The sequence below is a fragment of the Cannabis sativa genome, chromosome X (assembly GCF_029168945.1).
Source record: "Cannabis sativa cultivar Pink pepper isolate KNU-18-1 chromosome X, ASM2916894v1, whole genome shotgun sequence".
In the NCBI taxonomy this organism is placed as follows: Eukaryota; Viridiplantae; Streptophyta; class Magnoliopsida; order Rosales; family Cannabaceae; genus Cannabis; species Cannabis sativa.
The window spans coordinates 47607496-47627153 of record NC_083610.1 but is presented as its reverse complement, the minus strand read 5'-3'; the positions used below and the strand labels follow the sequence as shown (position 1 = coordinate 47627153).

The following is a 19658-nucleotide window of genomic DNA, read 5'->3' as shown; positions in this document are numbered from 1 at the left end:
AAGCTAGAATCAATGAACAGGAGGAAGTGATTCGGCAATTAGGACAGCAGGGTGCTCCTGCAGTCCCTGCTCCTGAAATACTAGTAGCTCCTACCCCTGCTGTGCAGGCCGAACCTGTTGTTGCAATGAACCAGATGGAACCCTTGTATGAAAGGTTTCGTAAGTAGGCACCTCCAGTTTTCCTGGGAGGTTCCGATGTCATGAAAGTCGAGCAATGGCTAACTGTGATCACCAGGATCTTGAACTTTATGGGCATCACTGGTAATGATAGGGTGGCTTGTGCCACATTCCAATTTTAAGAAGACGCTCTGGTTTGGTGGGACATGGTGTCCATAATTCATGATGTTACTACAATGACCTGGGAGAAATTCCAGGAGTTGTTTAATGCCAAGTAATATAACGAGGCAGTCAGAAGTGCCAAAAGAAAAGAATTTACTCAGCTGACTCAGAAAGAGAACATGAGTGTTACTGAATACATGACTCAGTTTGATCGTTTAGCAAGGTTGGCCTCGGGAATTGTGCCAACCGATTTCAGTAAGAAAGAGAAGTACCTAGACGGGTTAAATGCAAAAATCAGACACGACCTAATGATTACTACCGATGACAACACCACCTATGCTGATATGGTGGATAAGGCATTGCGAGCTGAGGGTGCAATGAAGTGCACCTTAGAATCTCGAGAGACTCTAGTTGTTGGCGGGGCTCCTACCTTTCCTACACCGGGCTTTAGTAAGGGAGGTACTGGCTCGGCCACTGATCAGAAAAGAAAGGCACCTACTGCATCCAGTGGCTCAGGTCAGAATAAGAGGTTCTGAGGGAACCAGGGTCGAGGCAATCGGCAGGGTAGTTCTGAGACCCGATATGTAACACCATAACTAGCATAGGCGTATTACGTAATTTTTAAACGTACTGTGTAGCCCGTTGCTAATCAACGAGGTTTATAGAAATCGTGATTAATTAAAATTTTTGCTTTTTAATTAAACTTATATAATATTTTATACAAAATACTCGGGATCCCGATTACAAAATACTTTACAAAAGTTTACTGTCTATTACAAAAAAACTTGTCGCCTGGCGACTAATTACAAAAGCACTGCTGTCCCGAGGATCATACGCTCCAGGCCTAACCGCTCGACATGTACAATCTTCATCGGCTCGTCCTCACGGTTCCTCAGCCTTGGCCTTGCCCTTACCTACACATAAACATAGCACTGTGAGTCGACAGACTTAGTAAGAAAAGCATAAATCATAAAACATACATAAATCCCGGGTTATGATCAGACGCCCATACCCCTGACCATAACCCTAACTGTCGTGTTCCACACGATACTGAGTCCCAAACGTTCGTACGACGGTACTTTTGACAAAGTAACAGCCTATACTCGGTACACTGGTCATACTCCAGCTGCTAGTCATACTCTAGCTTTACCGATGTGTTACAGTATCAGCCTATACTCGGTTCACTGGTCATACTCCAGCAGCTAGTCATACTATAGCCTAACCGATGTGATACGGTCAAACAGTACAGTACCACCGACCCTAGTATCAGCCTATACTCGGTTCACTGGTCATACTCCAGCTGCTAGTCATACTCTAGCCTAACCGATGTGATATGGTCGGATGGTACGAAGCCAACATACATATTAATGTAATCTAACAGGCTTCCTAACATGCACGCTAAACATGTAATACATATGCATACTGTTATACTAATCTTACCTCAATTCCGAATTCAGGTGTGCAGGTCAACCTGAGTGGAACGAACTGCACGACGATTTACAGGCTCCTAAACCATAACAACCACAACACTAGATAAGTGATACACTAAATCACTTCCCGGGGACTTAAACTAGAAACTAAAAGTTTCCCTATCGATAAAAAGCATGGCAATACCCTAAACAACATAAAAACGGGAAAAACTAGGGTTCCCAAAAATCCCCCAACCGGCAGACCGGTTCTACAACCGGAATTCCGGTTCTAAGAATCCTGGAACACCATCCGGAATTCCGGTTCTAGGAATCTTGGAACACCATCCGGAATTCCGGTTGCACAACCGGAATTCCGGTTGCACAACCGGAATTCCGGTTCCGCGCAGGAAACACACAAAATTCCATAACTCATTCAAATCAAACCCAATTCATACCAAACCTTCCAGACCTGTTCTAAATACCCCAAAGAATATTTTCAAAGCATTAAAACAACCCAGAAATCACAGATACGAAAAATGCCATTAAAGCTCCAAGCTTTGAGTTCAAAACTCAAGCTTGGCTAAACCCCTCTAACATGCATTCAAACCTGTTTAAATCTACTTAAATATGCATAACTAAGCTTCTGTAAACAACAGAAAACAACCACCACAAACACAGCAACCAAATTCTTCATTTTACCATAAAAACCAAGTTTTTGAGCTAAAATTCAAAACTTTGAACTACACAACTAACATCCATCATAACCAGCTCTATTCTACTCAATTAAACAAGATTAAACCTCTAAAATTATATCACAAACACAGCAGCAACAACACTTCAAGTAAGCATGCAATTCATCATCATTTTTCTTCAAAATTCAAGAAAACAAACAGAACAAGTTCAAGAACCTTACCAACAATTGAACTACACTTAGAATGGTTGAAAAGTGTTTGAAATGCTAAGAAAAACTCCCAGCCCTAGCAGCTCACACCAAGCCGAGAGAGAGAGAGAGAGAGAGAGCTTTGAGTGAAAATGCAATTTTTTGATCTTTCTTTGATTTTTCTTCTAATTTCCAATTTTGAATAAAATGAAAAAATAAAAGATAATTTCTCTACTTATCTCAGCCAACACACCACCATAAAATCACATAATCAAATCACTTAGTCCACTAAAGGACAAAATATCCATGGGACAAAATGACCAATTTGCCCCTCCACACTAAAATAACATAAAGGGGTACTAAAAGGGTATCTTGGGAATTTCTAAATTCCCGACCACTCCCGACATTCCCAATGTCTAATAAACCGTTCCAATATACGCACATGCTAAGTTGTGATTCTACTGAGCCAAACACCAAGTTCCATGTTGCCGGGCACCGGAAATGCAAAATTATGAAATTCACTATATGACATAAAATGCATTTCAGAATTCAATAATAACAGCATAAATAATTATTTAAATATCTATAAATAATTTTCCATAATTAAACATAATTAACTGCTAATTTTTAAATTAAACTAAGTGGTCTTTACACGATACACTTACCCAGAGTGCCCCAGTTGTAAAAGGCACCATCTGGGGGAGTGTAGAGGGCAGGGGTGTCTCTAGTGCGGTATGCCAGGGCATTATAAAAGGGATTGTCCCCAACTCAAGACTGAAGCACCAAAGACTGCAGCGAAACCCACTCCAGCAAGGGTGTTTGTGATAACTCAGGCTGATGCAGAAGCCAGCCCCTCTGTAGTAACAGGTCAACTCTCGGTCAACAACTCTTATTTCTCTGTGCTGTTTGACTTTGGGGCCACTCATTCCTATGTGGCAGCCAGAATTTTTAATAAATTAGATAGACCGCATGATAGTTATGAATCAGGGTTCGGAACCCTATTACCTGGTGGAGAGTTAGTTATCTCCAAAAGGTGGATTAGGTCTATGCCGATCAGAATCGAGGATAGGGAGTTGAGTGCTGACTTAATAGAAATGAGTTTAGCAGATTTTGATATTATACTGGGAATGGATTTCTTGTCCAAGTACTCACCCAATATTGATTGTAAGAGGAAGATGGTAATGTTCCAACCAGAAGGCGAAGAACTGTTTGTTTTTGTCGGGTCAGTTCAGGGATCTCGGCACCCGGTAATTTTGGTACTAACAGCTAAAGAATTGCTACGTGATGGATGTCTAGGGTTTCTGGCCGTGGTATTGGATACCACTCGGCCTGACTCTGTTCGGCCAGAAGACATCAAGGTGGTTCGGGAATTTCTCGATGTTTTTCCTGATGAACTTATGGGTTTACCACCTCAAAGAGAAATTGATTTTGTCATTGATTTGGTACCTGGAGCAGAACCGGTTTCTAAGGCACCTAATAGAATGGCTCCAATAGAACTTAAAGAATTAAAAATTCAACTCTAGGGGTTGCTTGACATTGGGTTTTCGCGGCCTAGTGTGTCACCCCGGGGAGCTCCGGTACTGTTTGTCAAGAAGAAAGATGTGTCTCTGCGAATGTGCATTGACTACCGGGAATTGAATAAGTTGACAATTAAGAATAAATATCCTTTACCTAGGATCGATGATCTTTTTGATCAACTTCAGGGGAAGACGGTCTTTTCAAAGATTGATCTCCGATTGGGCTATCATCAGTTGAGAATCCGAGAGGAGGACATCCCGAAGACGGCTTTTCGTACTAGGTATGGACATTACAAATTTTTGGTTATGTCGTTTGGACTAACCAATGCTCCCGCAGCTTTCATGGATCTGATGAATAGGGTATTCAAGGATTTCTTCGATATCTGTGTTATTGTGTTTATCGACGACATCCTTGTGTATTCTCAATCAGAAGAGGAGCATGAGCAACATCTCCGAATGATTCTGCAACGGCTTCGAGAACATAAGTTATACGCCAAATTCAAGAAGTGCGAATTTTGGCTATCTCAGTTGTCCTTCCTTGGGCACATTGTTAGTAAGGATGGGATCAAGGTGGATCCAGGAAAGATTATAATTACTTTTGATCTAATCCAACAACGGTTATGAAATATAAACCTCCCCACGTTCATATTTAATTAATAGGTGGGAGGTGTACATAACTGTCTGTATTTAAAATAAAAAGATAATCGTTGCCTTTTGACTTGGTGATAGTGAGTTATGGTTGAGCATATTCATATAAGGACTCCTCTTCTAGGGAAACTCATCGAAGGAAGTGTATATTGAGACTAGGCTTCTTGAAAACCGACTTGATCCAAATCATTTTCCTTCCGAGGTGACCACCAGGAACAAGTTTAAGCAAGTTAAGCCTCTCAACATTAACAATATTAACAGCAAAACAGTTCTTGAATGTCTCGACAAGGTTAGCACCCTTAGCCCATATTATGAATTTTACAAGACGTTCATCAAGAGTGAGATTAGTTGTTCTTTATCTTGATTATGCCACAACAACTCCTCATTATTTCTTGTTGGTCGCTTAACATCACGATTATATCACATAAAAGTTATATTCTAAGATTTGTATTTTATTTTGGATCTTTCATTAAGTCAGTCGAATAGTTACTTTGATCATTAATTGTGTTCGTACATGTGTCACGCAATCAGACTCATTGATTTACTTCTCGAAATATGGGTATAACAATTACCCCTTCAAAAGTACTTTTTAATTAAATAATTACTTTTGATTTGCCACCTAGGAAATTGTACCATCCTTTTTGCGTATTGAATACGCTTTCATTTCTAATTGTACCACCTAGGTAAAAAGACTACTCTTATTGCCAATTAAGAGATTTGCCACGTAGGAAATTGTAACTAGAGATTGGCTTTTTAAAGTGTACAGCCAACAAGTATTTTTTACCTAATATTTTATTCTTTTTTAATTCATATAATTGAACCCTAAGCCCTAGTTGAAACACTATAAAAGGAACATGATGCTCTCATCTCATCCACTTGACACTTTGTCAAATTAATGCCTTCAACCAAACAAGATGAGAGAGTTCCTTCCTTAGTGTTTCTCACCTCCTTCATTGTTCTTCACCATTTAAACCTTGAGTGATGAGTGCCATGCCCATACATAGCGAGTCAAGTACTCAATCGTAGTGAGTAAGATGGTGGTAACCAAACCCGAAGGAGAGAAAGAGATCCAGGTTCAAATCTTGATAATGCTCTACTACAGAAAGAAATCAATGGCTAGAGATCTTGAACGGAAGGAGTCATATTATTCCGCTGCACCCAATGTAAGGTTTTCTTAAACTCAATTGATAACTTTTGCAAAATACAGGATCCAAAATAGTATTTTCCATATAAAGTTTTATAAACTTTATTTTTACATGAAATGAATTCGTACTATATATTTATATTATATATTATTAATTAATAATATTTATTTATTTATATAATAATAATAAGAATACTGTTTAGATCTAATCTGAATTAAGATTTGAGTGATATTTAATCTCATCCACTCAAACTTGTTTATATTTTCATTTTAATTAAATAAATATTTGACTTAAGCTTATATAAAAAAAAAAAAAAAAAAGAGATGCTTTGGTAGAATTAGGTTAATCACTTCATTCACCTCTTTAGCTATCAAAAAATTAGAGGACCAAGTCTCATCTCTTTCTTTATGTATTTTGAATTTTACTCTCTCTCTCTCTCTCTCTCTCTCTCTCTCTCTCTCTCTCTCTCTCTCTCTCTCTCTCTCTCTCTCTCTCTCTCTCTCTCTCTCTCTCTCTCTCTCTCTCTCTCTCGCTGATTTCAACCATAAATATCATTCTTAGTTAGTTGAGAGATTGCATACACTTGTCATGTGTAATACTCAGGGCACTGAGTAAGACTTTGATGAACATCATTCATATATTCATGGAAAAAAGATTCGAATTCAGTATTTGGTGATCACTCTGCTACAGAAAAAATTCGAGAGCTAGAATACCGAACAGAAGAAGTCATTATTCTGCAATGTCACTGCTATAAGTATACTCAAACTTAATGTGTTTATTTTCTCTTTTAGAAAGCATATTCTAGGTGGTTCAATAATTAGGTTAATTATTGAAATACGTGTTAGTAAATAAGATTCATAAAATATGTTCCAACATATATAACTTACTCTCATATCTCGCCCAGAGTTTAAGATAACCATATTCCTTGTTTAAGATTTTGTATCCCCACACCTCCATTAATAACACAACTAACACTTAGTAAATTTTTCTAAGTATTAAAAAGGGAACCATTAGGGTGGAATTAAGAGGATGAGACAAGCACACGACCAAGGACATGTTAGAGTACGACCACGTCACTTGTTCGACCTAAGACGATGTAGTGGCAGTACAATGAGGTACGACCAATACAAGTAATAAAGGCATCACACCTGCATAGTCTGACACCACGACAAAGGGTACCCTGCAACCACTACTCTGTTACATGCAACTAGTAGGCATGTAAATAGTATCAATAAATATCTCATTCTCAGACTTAGAAGGAAGTTGTAAAATCATTGTAAGAGAGACATCATTAAGCAATATAACTCATACTTTCTCTCCATGGATGCTCCAATTTTTTTTTTTTTGGGATTATTTCACAAAAATATAAAAACAACAAAAAAATTATAAAAATATGGTTTCCCGGAATTTTAAACATTTTTACGATTTTTTTGATTTTATTTACAGAAAATACGGTCTTTTATGTTGTAATCTTGTTGATTTTTTGTTATTTGTATGTTATTTTTTGTTGTTACTTTTATGTAGTTTTCTTGTTGATTTTATGTTGTTTTCGTGTTATTTTTTGGAAAACCGTAAAAATGTAAAAAAAATATTCTTTAAACGTAAAAATGTAATTATTTTATAAAAAATGGTACCTTATGTAATTATTCCTTTTTTTTTAAGTTCTTCAAATTTTATTTTTACTTTTGTACTAAGTCTTTAATTTTCTGACATTAATTTATAGAAAATACAGTATTTTGATATTTTTATATTGTACTTTTATTATTTTATTATTTGTATATTATTTTGATGTCGTTTAAATGTATCAAATTATATAGTAACTTAATTAGACTTTATTATAAAAAGTACTAAACACTATCCTACCATTTAATATTTCTTATTAAAAAAAATATTACTATACATCTCCCCAGTCCCCAATAGATATATAGGATCTAGTATGATACTTTTTTAAAATGTAAAAGTTAAAATCATATTTTTAAAATAAATTGTCAAAAAGAGTAAAAGTGTTAATGAAGAAAATAAAATAAATGTCATTCTTTGTCTGACCACGTGGGGGCCTATCTGACAATAATTGCAGCCCACTAGGCAGGCCCACTGATTCCCTCCCTAGCCAGCCACATGTTAGAATTGGGCCCAGTTCGCACGTGCTCATGGCGCAAAGCCCATCGTCAAGTATACGTATGTAACCTCCTTCACACGTGTTACCAAATCACCAGTTCCTTCCTCCAAAAATGTTAAGTAGGAGTGGGCATTTGATCCAATTTAACTTTTTTTTTTTTTCATCCGATTCAATTCAATTAGTAATTAGATTTAAAAAATCATCATCTGATCCAATCCAATTAGACTTCAAAATCCAATTCAATCAAATATAATTACTAATTAGATTGGATTGGATCAGTTTTTTAATTAGATATCCAATTACAAAGCCAAATTTCAACATTAACTTAAAAATATGTAGAAAAATGCATAAAAATTAAGTATCACCTTTTATTTAATGGCACGTTTACTATACAGTAATCAGAATCGGAATAAATTAATGGAGAAATGTAACGGAATAAATGAAAAATAATCGGAATCAATATTTGCAATATGTTGTTTACTAAAATTTTTTGGAAATTGAATAGTTGTGATTTATCTTGTTTACTTTATTAGGAAACGTAATCGGAATGCTTCAATTGACTAAATTGCCCTTTTGAGTTAAACTATATTATATGGTAGTTATTTTATAAGATATATTTTAAAGGACAAAATTGTCATTATATATTTAATATTAAAAAATAAAATAAAAATAATTAAAATCCATTACCCTTAATGGCATTCCTTATAAAATTGGTGGGGGAAGTTCTCCCTTTCTTTTCTCCCTTATTTAATCAAGTTCTCCCTTTCCTAATTTTAATAATGTAAGTAAACAAATGTAAGGGAATGATTACCTTACCATTGATTCCCATTACTTATTAGTAAACATGCCATAAGTTTATTACTTCATAAACATACCATCGTTACAAGTGTAATGTACTCAAAAGTTTTAAATTATTAAAAGGGTAAATTGCAACATAAATACCCAATGTTTCAAATTTTATACACTTAAATACCTTATCTATATTTTTGGAGGGAAAAATACTCAATATTACAATTCTCTTACATCTGTTACTACCACTTCCGTTAACTCATAAATATGGATACGTGGAGGGCCCATATGCATTACATTTATTTATTTTATTTTATAATTTAATATTCTAAATATCAAAAACTAAATGCTACTTGTTTCAAAAAAAATAATAATAGAGAGATGCAAAACTAAATCAACATAACTGAGTGAACCAGTGCAGTATATGTGAAAATTATCATGAGAACTTGTTTTTTTTTTTTTGAAATAAGTAGCATTTAGTTTCTCATATTAAGAATATTAAGTTTTAAAATAAAAAAAAATAAATAAATGTAATGCATCTATACCCTCAACGTGTCCATATTTATGAGATAACAGAAATGGTAGTAATGAGTGTAAGAGAATTGTAACATTAAGTATTTTTGCCTCTAAAAATAAAAATAATGTATTTAAGTGTATAAAATCTGAAACATTAGGTATTTATGCCGCAATTTATCCTAATTAAAACAACAATATTTCTAAATAATAAAATAGAACAAAATATCATGAAAATAAATACACAAAACAACCAAGTATTACAAATTCAACACATAAAAAAATCTAATAAAAATATAATTAATATATATTATATTTTTCATTATTTTTTAATATATAAATATTTTTCTAACATATATAAATGTAATTGGATTGGATCGGTTTTTAATTAGATTTTGAGATTGACATCCAATAACCGATCCATTCCAATTAGAATTCAACTTTTAACATCTAATCCAATTGTAATTGGATATTCAATCTTTTGTAATTGGATTGGATTAGATGATGCCCACCCCTTATTAAGGGACATCATTCATCTCCAATGGTAATATTTTTTAAAAGCTATAAAACTTTTAACATTATTTAAAAAATATAATATTTTATTTGTTGGGTTTTATGCCCTAAATAAAACTCATTTCAATATAATCAGATTTACTTATTAATATAGATTAGAAATAACATTTAATGTTGCATGGTTCACATGATTCATTTCATGATTATATGTACATAATGTATAAATTCATCTGAAACCCTTTTCACATACTTGATCCTGTTTATTGTGCCGTCAACACATTGGAAAGTAAACATGACTATGTGAATAAAGTTTCCTAGATTTATCAAACATAGGGTTTTACTGATATGATAATCTACAACAGAGTTTACTTGCATTTGGAGAAGTGCTATGTTCTTTCCAGAGCATTGGTTAAAGTAAAGCTCAGGTTGGATGCATGGAGTATGCATCGGAAGGGACCGATATTGAACTTTAACTTAGATTTATTAAACTTACCGTAAAATCTATTCAAGTCAATATCGCCTAGTTGATCCTAGATCAAATGTTCTTAATCCTGTTATGATTATGCTCAATCTTGAAAGGCTATTCGTGTTCTTTGATTTGTTAGTTAAGCCTACTTTTAGGTCAGGGTGATACGTACATTTTGGGAACACGGTAGTGCAATTGAGTGGGAGCGCTAGCATAAACATGGAATCTATAGCTTCTATCTGGCGAATAGTAAGCAAAGGATGATCTCCTTCGAGCTTGACCAAACGAAAATAAATGGTGGAGATCTCATTTCACATAAGCTGAAATATCATTTATACGGGGTCAAGTGTTTTAAGGATAAAATACATAGTAGGGTGTTACGGTAATCTAATCCCTTTACAGTGTAGATCATTCATATAGAGGATCATTGATCACATTAGGATTATAACAATGGATAACTAATGATGTGTCTATATGGTGGAACATATAGAGCATTCTATATACTGAGAGTGCAATTCTAAGTTCTATGCGTGGATTCAACGAAGAATTAATAAGTCAGTGAATTTTAGTCCTAAATTCTTGATCTACTTATTGGAAGCTCGGTTATATAGACCCATGGTCCCCCCACTAGTTGAGATAATATTTCTTGTAAGACTCATGTAATTGGTTTTGATTAATCAATTATAATTCTCAAATTAGACTGTGTCTATTTGTGAATTTTTCACTAAGTAAGGGCGAAATTGTAAAGAAAGAGTTTATATGGGCATATTTGTTAATTATGATACTTTGTATGGTTCAATTAATAAATATGATAAATGACAATATTATTTAATAATTATTTATAGTTATTAAATAGTTAGAATTGACATTTAAATGGTTGAATTAGAAAATTGGCGTTTTTGAGAAAATCAGATGCAGAAAAGATAAAACTGCAAAATTGCAAAAGTGAGGCCAAAATCCACCTTGCATGGCCGGCCACTTTTGTAGGGTTTTCCCTCTGATATTTTCATTATTTTAATGCCAAATAATTCAAACCTAACCCTAGTGGAATGCTATAAATAGATAGTGAAGGCTTCTGGAAAATTACACTGAAATTTTCTATTTTTCCTTAAGAGAAAAACCTGAGCCTTTCTCTCTCCCTATCTTTAGCTGCCACTTCTTCTTTCTCTTCCCTCTTGAATTTCGAAATCCTTAGTGTATGAGTAGTGCCCACACACAGCAAGTGATACCTCAATCATAGTGAGGAAGATCGTGAAGAAAGATCATCAGCAAAGGAGTTTCAGCATCAAAGATTCAGAGAAAGAGATCCAGGTTCAGATATTGATAATGCTCTACTACAGAAAGGAATCAAGGGCTAGATATCTGAACGGAAGGAGTCATTTAATTCCGCTGCACCCAATGTAAGGTTTCCTAAACTTTATATGTGTTTATTTCATCGTTTTAGAAAGTTCATATTTAGGGTGTTAATAAACATACTTGTGAGTAGATCTAAGATCCTGGTAAAATAAATTCCAACATTATTTTATTTCTCTATTACATTATTTAATAATAAAATCTTTTATATTATTTTTGATACTTTTACTTCTAAGAATATCTCTTATAATTTAAAGGTATTAAAAATCTTCATATCATCTAAAAATATAATATTTTATTTTATTTTTTTCCACACATTCTTAATTCTAAAAATACTCTAATAGTATAACTCTCTTCAAAAATATTAAAGTAATTTGCGGCATAAATATCTAAGTTTAACTCGCAGTTGCAAATAAATACTTAAGTTTTATTATGAGCGGTGATGATATCTAAGTTATAATTCTAGAACTTTTGTAGTTACCTAACTGTTAAGTGTTAAGTAAATTAATACGTGAAATTTTTTGATTAGTTTAAGTCATTAATTTTTTTTTAAATATTAATTTAAATATACTAATAAAAAAATAACACATGGATAATGATTTAATCTTTAACGGTTATGTACCTACAGGTTTCCAAAAATATAAAAAAATATAATTTGAGTATTATTACTTCTAAAAATTAAACTTAGTTATTTATTTAAAATTAGGAGTAAAATTTAAATATTTTTATTCGTAAATTACTCCAAATATTAAAAAAATACGTGCTTAGAAATGACATATTATTATTGAGACAAATTGACATCAAATATTGTATAATTTAATTTAATAAATAATATAAAAAATTGGTAAGTAACGAAAGTACACATTCAGATCGTGTTGGGACTATGATGCCTAATAGGAGTGCTCTTCTCTTCTTCCTTCCTCCATTCCATTATATTACCCCCTTAATTACTCTCCTAAATCTTCGCTCCCATCTAACAACCCAAAACCCCTTCTGATCTCACCTAACAAACATCTCCTTCTTCCGCCGGTGCTCCGCCATGGACAGCCGCCGGCGGCCTTCGAAGCCTCTTCTTACGTCCTCTGGAGAAGTCCTTCACCGGAAACAGGCTTCTCCGGTAACCGATGAAGACCAGATTCACCGCTCTCCTAAAGCTTCCGACGCTCTCCCTCTTCCTCTGTACTTGACCAACGCTGTCTTCTTCACGCTTTTCTTCTCCGTCGCCTATTATCTCCTCCACCGGTGGCGTGACAAGATCCGAAACTCTACGCCTCTTCATGTCGTTACGCTCTCGGAAATTGCCGCCATTGTCTCTCTCATCGCATCATTTATATACTTGCTTGGATTTTTTGGTATTGACTTTGTTCAATCGTTCATTGCACGCGCCTCCCATGAGGCTTGGGACCTGGACGATGCTACACCTGATTTTCTAGTCGACGACAGTGGCTGCCCACCGCCTTGTCCCATCGTTCGAACCCCCAACTTGGATCGTCAGGTTCTTGCAACATTGTCATCCGAAGAAGACGAGGAGATTATAAATTCGGTAGTGCAGGGGAAAGTGCCTTCATACTCGCTCGAGTCCAAGATCGGAGACTGTAAAAGAGCCGCGGCGATTAGACGTGAAGCGCTTCAGAGGACGACGCGAAGGTCGCTCCAGGGTTTGCCCTTGGAAGGGTTTGATTACGAATCTATTTTGGGGCAGTGCTGCGAAATGCCTGTTGGGTACGTTCAGATTCCGGTGGGGATCGCGGGTCCGTTGATGCTCGATGGGTTCGAGTATTCGGTGCCGATGGCGACTACGGAGGGTTGTTTGATTGCGAGTACTAACAGAGGCTGCAAGGCAATCCATTTGTCTGGTGGGGCTAGCAGCGTGTTGTTGAGGGATGGCATGACCAGAGCACCGGTTGTGAGGTTTAGTTCCGCCAAGAGAGCTTCCGAGTTGAAGTTCTTCTTGGAGGACCCTGAAAATTTCGACACTCTTTCCATGGTCTTTAACAGGTCGGTCTATTTATATATATATATATATATATATATATATATTTATATACATGTTACGGCGATTGAATCTTTAACAAGGGCATCGATTGGATCTCGCTTCTAATTTAATAGAAATTTTTGTAATAAAGAAAGTATTGAAAAAAGTAAACAAAGAAAGAATAGAAAACTCAAGTGAAGTTTCTTTCCGATGTCAGATTCATCAAAGTCTTTCAATAATACAGTTAGATTTGAATCTTTTGTCTTATTGGGTTTGGTTATCGTCTCCAGGTCTAGTAGATTTGCCAGGCTCCAAGGTATTCAGTGCGCGATTGCTGGAAAGAATGTGTATGTCAGATTTACTTGCAGCACGGGTGACGCCATGGGGATGAACATGGTTTCAAAAGGAGTTCAGAATGTTCTTGATTTCCTTCAAACCGACTTTCATGACATGGATGTTATTGGCATATCTGGTTAGTCTTTTTTCCTTAGGATTATTATATCTTTAGACTAATTAGCCATTTTCCCTTATCTCAACCCCGAGTTATTATTGCTGCTGGTCTGGGTGATGTTCTTTTTTTCAAGTTATGTACAGTTATAAAATTTTCTGTTGGTGAAGAAGGCATTATCGACTGCAATTTTTGTTGAGTTTCCCTTTTGTTCCTATTGGAAGTTTCAGTGGTCGAGTTTTCATGTACTATTTACGTATAGTGTAATAATTCGTACAGGTATACTTGTCAAGTGGTCATCGCTGATAATGTTATCCCCATCCCCAATATAGAAATGTTTGGAATTAGGATTTTGAATGTCATTGACCTGCTATTTTTTTTGTCAATAAATGTTAATACATGTAAGGACCAAGTCCATATCCAGGTCATTTTCTATTACTATCTTATTACCAAACTCTGTCCTTTTAATTTTTTTTAAGCGTTAATTGACAGCTTCCTATGTCATTCTCTAGTACTGTTTCATGTTTTCCTACTATACACCACAGGAAACTTTTGTTCGGACAAGAAACCTGCTGCTGTAAACTGGATCGAAGGGCGCGGCAAATCAGTTGTTTGTGAGGCAGTGATCAACGAAGAGGTGGTGAAGAAGGTTTTAAAAACAAACATTGATGCTCTTGTAGAGCTTAACATGCTCAAGAACCTTGCTGGCTCTGCCATTGCCGGTGCTCTCGGTGGATTCAATGCCCACGCCAGCAACATAGTATCTGCAATATTCATAGCCACTGGCCAAGATCCAGCACAAAACATAGAGAGTTCGCATTGCATAACCATGATGGAAGCTATCAACAATGGCAAGGATCTTCATGTCTCTGTGACAATGCCTTCAATTGAGGTAAAGCCAGTGGTTCCATTCCAACACACAATCAATTATTAAAGATATGCACTAACATTAATTCGTATATATTTTATCTTCAGGTGGGTACAGTAGGAGGTGGGACTCAACTTGCTTCTCAATCTGCATGCCTGAACTTGCTTGGTGTGAAAGGTTCAAACAAAGATTCCCCAGGAGCAAACTCTAGGCTACTGGCCACCATTGTAGCCGGTTCTGTGTTAGCAGGTGAGCTCTCTTTGATGTCTGCTATAGCAGCTGGGCAGCTTGTCAAGAGTCACATGAAGTACAATAGATCCAGCAAAGACATGTCAAAAGTTGCATGCTAAAACATGTCAAAAAAGAAAAAGGGAATGGGGTCCGGGCAAGATGAACGAGCTAAAATTAAAGAGTCCACTAGTCCAGGCTGTGTGGTTGGGTGTGTGCACATGGGAAACTGTTGTGGGGGTTCAATTTCCATAGCTGTAATAAGGGATTTTGGTATCTTTTAAGAGAGAGAAAAGTAATAATATAACATGGGGAATGAGTTGGGTTGTGTTGGCTGTACAGGTTTTCTCTTTTGATGCTCGTTTTGTTCTTCCCAACTTCTCTAATTTTCTCCCAGCGTGACGTGTCATTGAGTAGACAATATACTTTGGCAATGGCAGGCCATCATCACTGCAGATCTCCCCCACCTTCAAAATCTGTGGTCTGTATTATGTCGAAGTCTTGATTTTTTTTTTCCTTTTAATTTTTCTGAAAAAGAGATAGATGTTTTTGTCTTATGTGTTGGGAGATGTTTGTATAATAATATTTTGTAGTGGGATTCTTGTTCAATCAATGTCTTTTCTCTTGTCATTTTGCTTATTGCTATTGCGATCATTTCTTTCTCCAATGTTATTAATAATCGTCATCGTTATCACCATCATCAACAACTAAGTACTATTTAATATTATAATCCATTATTGTACAATATTAAGAAGAGTGGCTAACATATAAATATTGGTGAGATTTATGCTGTCATACATTTATATTTTTGACCTGTTGCTGCTGTATTGTATGAAGTGTAGTTCAAAATAGCTCTCCTCATTGGGCCACTGCCGAATAGGGCTGTATGTGGAAATCCAATTATATTAGGGGGAGTTCTATTCGATCTCCAACCACACGATCAAGACGCTCCCTGATGTGATCAAAAAATTGTCGGCCGTTGGACTAGGTAAAATGATAGGGAAATTACATTGTATACTCACTTTACTTTATATGTTTTAATTTTTACATTTATTTTTATATTTTTTTGAAATATACTCACTTTTATAAATGATATTTCTATTATACCCCTTAAGTTAATGAAAATTATATACTAGATTTAAGTGGAGGATAAGGGTATATTGGGCAACCCACACACAAAAGTGGGTATATTTTAATAAAATATAATATGAGGGTATTTTTGATTAATGGATACAAAAAAGAGGTATTTTTCAACTTATCCCTAAAATGATTTCCAATGCACCCCAATTCCACTCCACTAGAGATACTGAGAAAATTAGACAAACCTTTACAACAATCAGTCTCTTCCACCAGATTACCTCCAAGCTTTAGAACCATATTGAGATCTCCCATCAAAACCCAAGGAGAATTAATCCTTGCAATCTCCACAGCTATATTCTCCATCGATCCATCTTCCGTCTAGCTTAGTTTCCATAAGAAAGAGGGCATTCAAATCTTCTTTAGAGACAAGGGTCCGGAAAGCCTCTTTTGCCAGCGAACTTCCATGTCCACGGTAATTCCACGTAAGAATTTTCATAATGATTTGGGGGGCATGATAAGGCCTGCCTCCTTGGCCACGAAAAATTCCTGCTTCTTAAGAGAGCCCATGTGACTCCAATGGGGACCTTGCATAAGACAAATTAGAAAGCTCCCAATTACCTCCCTCCAAATCCTCTGGTCTAGTCTCCGACTTTTGAGAAACATCCCCATCCATTTTAAAATGAGAGAGCCCCTGCCCTTGACAATCTCTCTGTGGATTAAAGGTAGCATCAGGAACACCACTAGTAACCACCTAGGAGGCATGACAAATGTGTTTACCACTATTCTTTCCTTTATCAGAATACACCAAGTTAGCATTTCTTGCAAAAATTTCCTCACCAAAGCACGTTCTAGGCACAAGTTAGCATTTCTTGCAAAACTTTCCTCACCAAAGCACGTTCTAGGCACAAGTTAGCGTTTCTTGCAAAAACTTTCCTCACCAAAGCACGTTCTAGGCACAAAGCCTTGATTAGGTGAAGTTCCTTGAATACTAGAATCCACATGAAGGTTTTGTCCAACATCCTTTGTCTCATTCAATTTCTTCCTCTTCTGGCTTGAATTAGGGAGAGGACCAGAAGATTTGTGACTAAAAATCAGTTTAGGGTGAACACTAATAAGCCATACCAACCTAAATTGTATGAGCTCCTTTTTCCTTTTTTGTTAAAACTTTTTCCTTAGCCTAGGAAACATCCACATCCTTATCACCAAGACGACTCTTAAAAAGTTGCCACATGAGCAATATTAACATCAGGGATAAAATGCTCAGCTACATAATTATTGTATTGAATTTTAAAGGAATTATCTCCACCTTGGACCACTCTCCGATCAAGGCCAATTAAAGTTTCTCTATCAATAGATGAGTCCCCTGTGCCATGATTCAAATCCTTAGCATTTCCAGCGGGATCTTCTTCAACATTAGCAGCTGTCACAGTAACCTCAGTCGCCACCTCATCCCGTTTCATACCGAGGCACTTGAACAGATGCCAAGTTATGTGAAGCTTATGAAGGAAATTTTATCAAAGAAAAGGAGACTGGAGGACTATGAGACTATAACACTTACTGAGGAATGCAGTGCTATCTTGCAAAAGAAACTACCCCTAAAGTTCAAGGATCTAGGTAGTTTTAATATTCCATGCTCTATAGGAGGCTCAGTTGAAACAAAAGCCTTGTGTGATTTGGGGGCTAATGTGAATTTAATGCCTCTATCAGTTTTTCGAAAGCTAAAATTAGGAGAAGCTCACCCTACAACTATCTCCTTACGAATGGTAGATCGTTCTGTTAAGTATCCTAGGGGAGTGATTGAGGATGTCTTGGTAAAGGTTGGTAAATTCATCTTTTCTACTGATTTTATTATTCTTGACATGGAAGAAGATGCAAATATCTCAATTATATTAGGGAGGCCATTCTTAGCCACATGGAAAGTGCTGATTGATGTATAAAAGGAAGAATTGAAGTTGCGAGTGCAAAATGAAGAGGTAACATTTAATGTTTTTGCAGCAATTATTCACACTTGTTGTAGAGTTGATGTGATGGATGATGGTCTAAGATTAAAAAGTAGAAAGAAGAAGACCAAAAAATGACCCTATTCTATTCCACGTTGATATGAAGTCGTTGTTTTATGAAAAACTTGAAAGCTTTGATGATATTGGAGATAATTTCGAAGTTTCCACCGGTACAAAGCTAGCTTCTTCTTATGACATTATAAGGATGTGCATAGTGGACTTGAACCTAGCTGAGCTATAAAAAGAAGTGAGCGCTTAGCTAAAGACGTTAAAGTAAGCACTTTCAAATAGGGGCGTGTTGGGTTTTATGCCCTAAATAAAACTCATTTCAATATAATCAGATTTACTTATTAATAAAGATCAGAAATAACATTTTATGTTGCATGGTTCACATGATTTATTTCATGATTATATGTATATAATGTATGAATTCTTTTTAAGTCCAGAACATATGAGTTTGTTGAAGATTATAGTGTTGTCAGCACAGTGGAATATAATCTTAATTATATGTTCAAAAGTTTATTCCCTGATTTGTCAGAACACTGGATTTAGACTGACATTGTATAATCAACGATAGGTATTCTTACACCTTGGAAAAGTGTTATGTCCTTTCCAGGACATTGGCAAAGTTTACCAGTATCGGATGTATGGAGTATACATCGGAAGGGACCGATATTGAACTTTGATTAGATATATTAAAACTTACCGTAATATCTATTCAATTCAATATCACCTGTTGATCCTAGATCAAATGATCTTAATCCTGATATGGTTAGGTTCAATCTAGAGATTGTTATTCGTGTTCTTTGATTTGTTAGTTAAGCCTACTTTTGACAGTCAGGGTGATACGTACATTTTGAGAACACGGTAATGCAATTGAGTGGGAGCGCTAACATAAATATGGAATCTATAGCTTCTATCTGGCAAATAGAAGTAAAGGATGATTTCCTTCGAGCTTAACCAAACGAAGATAAATGGTGGAGATCTAATTTCACTTAGGTGAAATATCATTTATACAGGGTTAAGTGTTTTAAGGATAAAATACATTGAAGGTGTAGCGGTAACAATAGTGCCTTTTCAATGTAGATCATCTATATAGAGGATCATTGATCACATTAGGGTTATAACAATGGATAACTAATGACGTGTCTATATCGTGGAACATATAGAGCATTCTATATGACTGAGAGTGCAATTCCAAGTTCTAAGTGTGGATTCAATGAGGAATTAATAAGTTAGGGAATTTACTTAGTAAATTCGGTTCGACTTATTGGAAGCTCGGTTATATAGACCCATGGTCCCCATACTAGTTGAGACCATACTGCTTGTAAGACTCAGTTAATTGATTTTAATTAATCAATTATAATTCTAAAAGTTAGACTATGTCTACTTTATGAATTTTCACTAAGCAAGAGTAAAACAGTAAAT

General features: G+C 35.6%; 2 protein-coding genes across 2 annotated transcripts; both read left to right on the top strand.

Moving 5' to 3' along the window:
- The first annotated feature begins 12445 nt into the window (after positions 1-12445).
- Positions 12446-15780, top strand: LOC115711722 (3-hydroxy-3-methylglutaryl-coenzyme A reductase 1). The gene is made up of 4 exons (XM_030640101.2): positions 12446-13629; positions 13897-14078; positions 14600-14946; positions 15030-15780. The coding sequence occupies exons 1-4, from the start codon at positions 12671-12673 to the stop codon at positions 15270-15272; spliced, it is 1731 nt and encodes a 576-aa protein (XP_030495961.1). The 5' UTR covers positions 12446-12670; the 3' UTR covers positions 15273-15780.
- A 1928-nt stretch (positions 15781-17708) lies between these two features.
- Positions 17709-18167, top strand: LOC115721236 (uncharacterized). Its single transcript, XM_030650497.1, has one exon. It carries the CDS (start codon positions 17709-17711, stop codon positions 18165-18167), a length of 459 nt encoding a protein of 152 aa, XP_030506357.1.
- The last annotated feature ends 1491 nt before the right edge of the window (positions 18168-19658 follow it).

Coding starts and splice junctions, on each gene's coding strand:
- LOC115711722 (XM_030640101.2), top strand. CDS start 12,671: ATGGACAGCCGCCGGCGGCCTTCGAAGCCTCTTCTTACGTCCTCTGGA. Junction 14,079..14,599: donor GGATGTTATTGGCATATCTG/GTTAGTCTTTTT, acceptor TATACACCACAG/GAAACTTTTGTTCGGACAAG. Junction 14,947..15,029: donor TGACAATGCCTTCAATTGAG/GTAAAGCCAGTG, acceptor TTTTATCTTCAG/GTGGGTACAGTAGGAGGTGG.
- LOC115721236 (XM_030650497.1), top strand. CDS start 17,709: ATGCCAAGTTATGTGAAGCTTATGAAGGAAATTTTATCAAAGAAAAGG.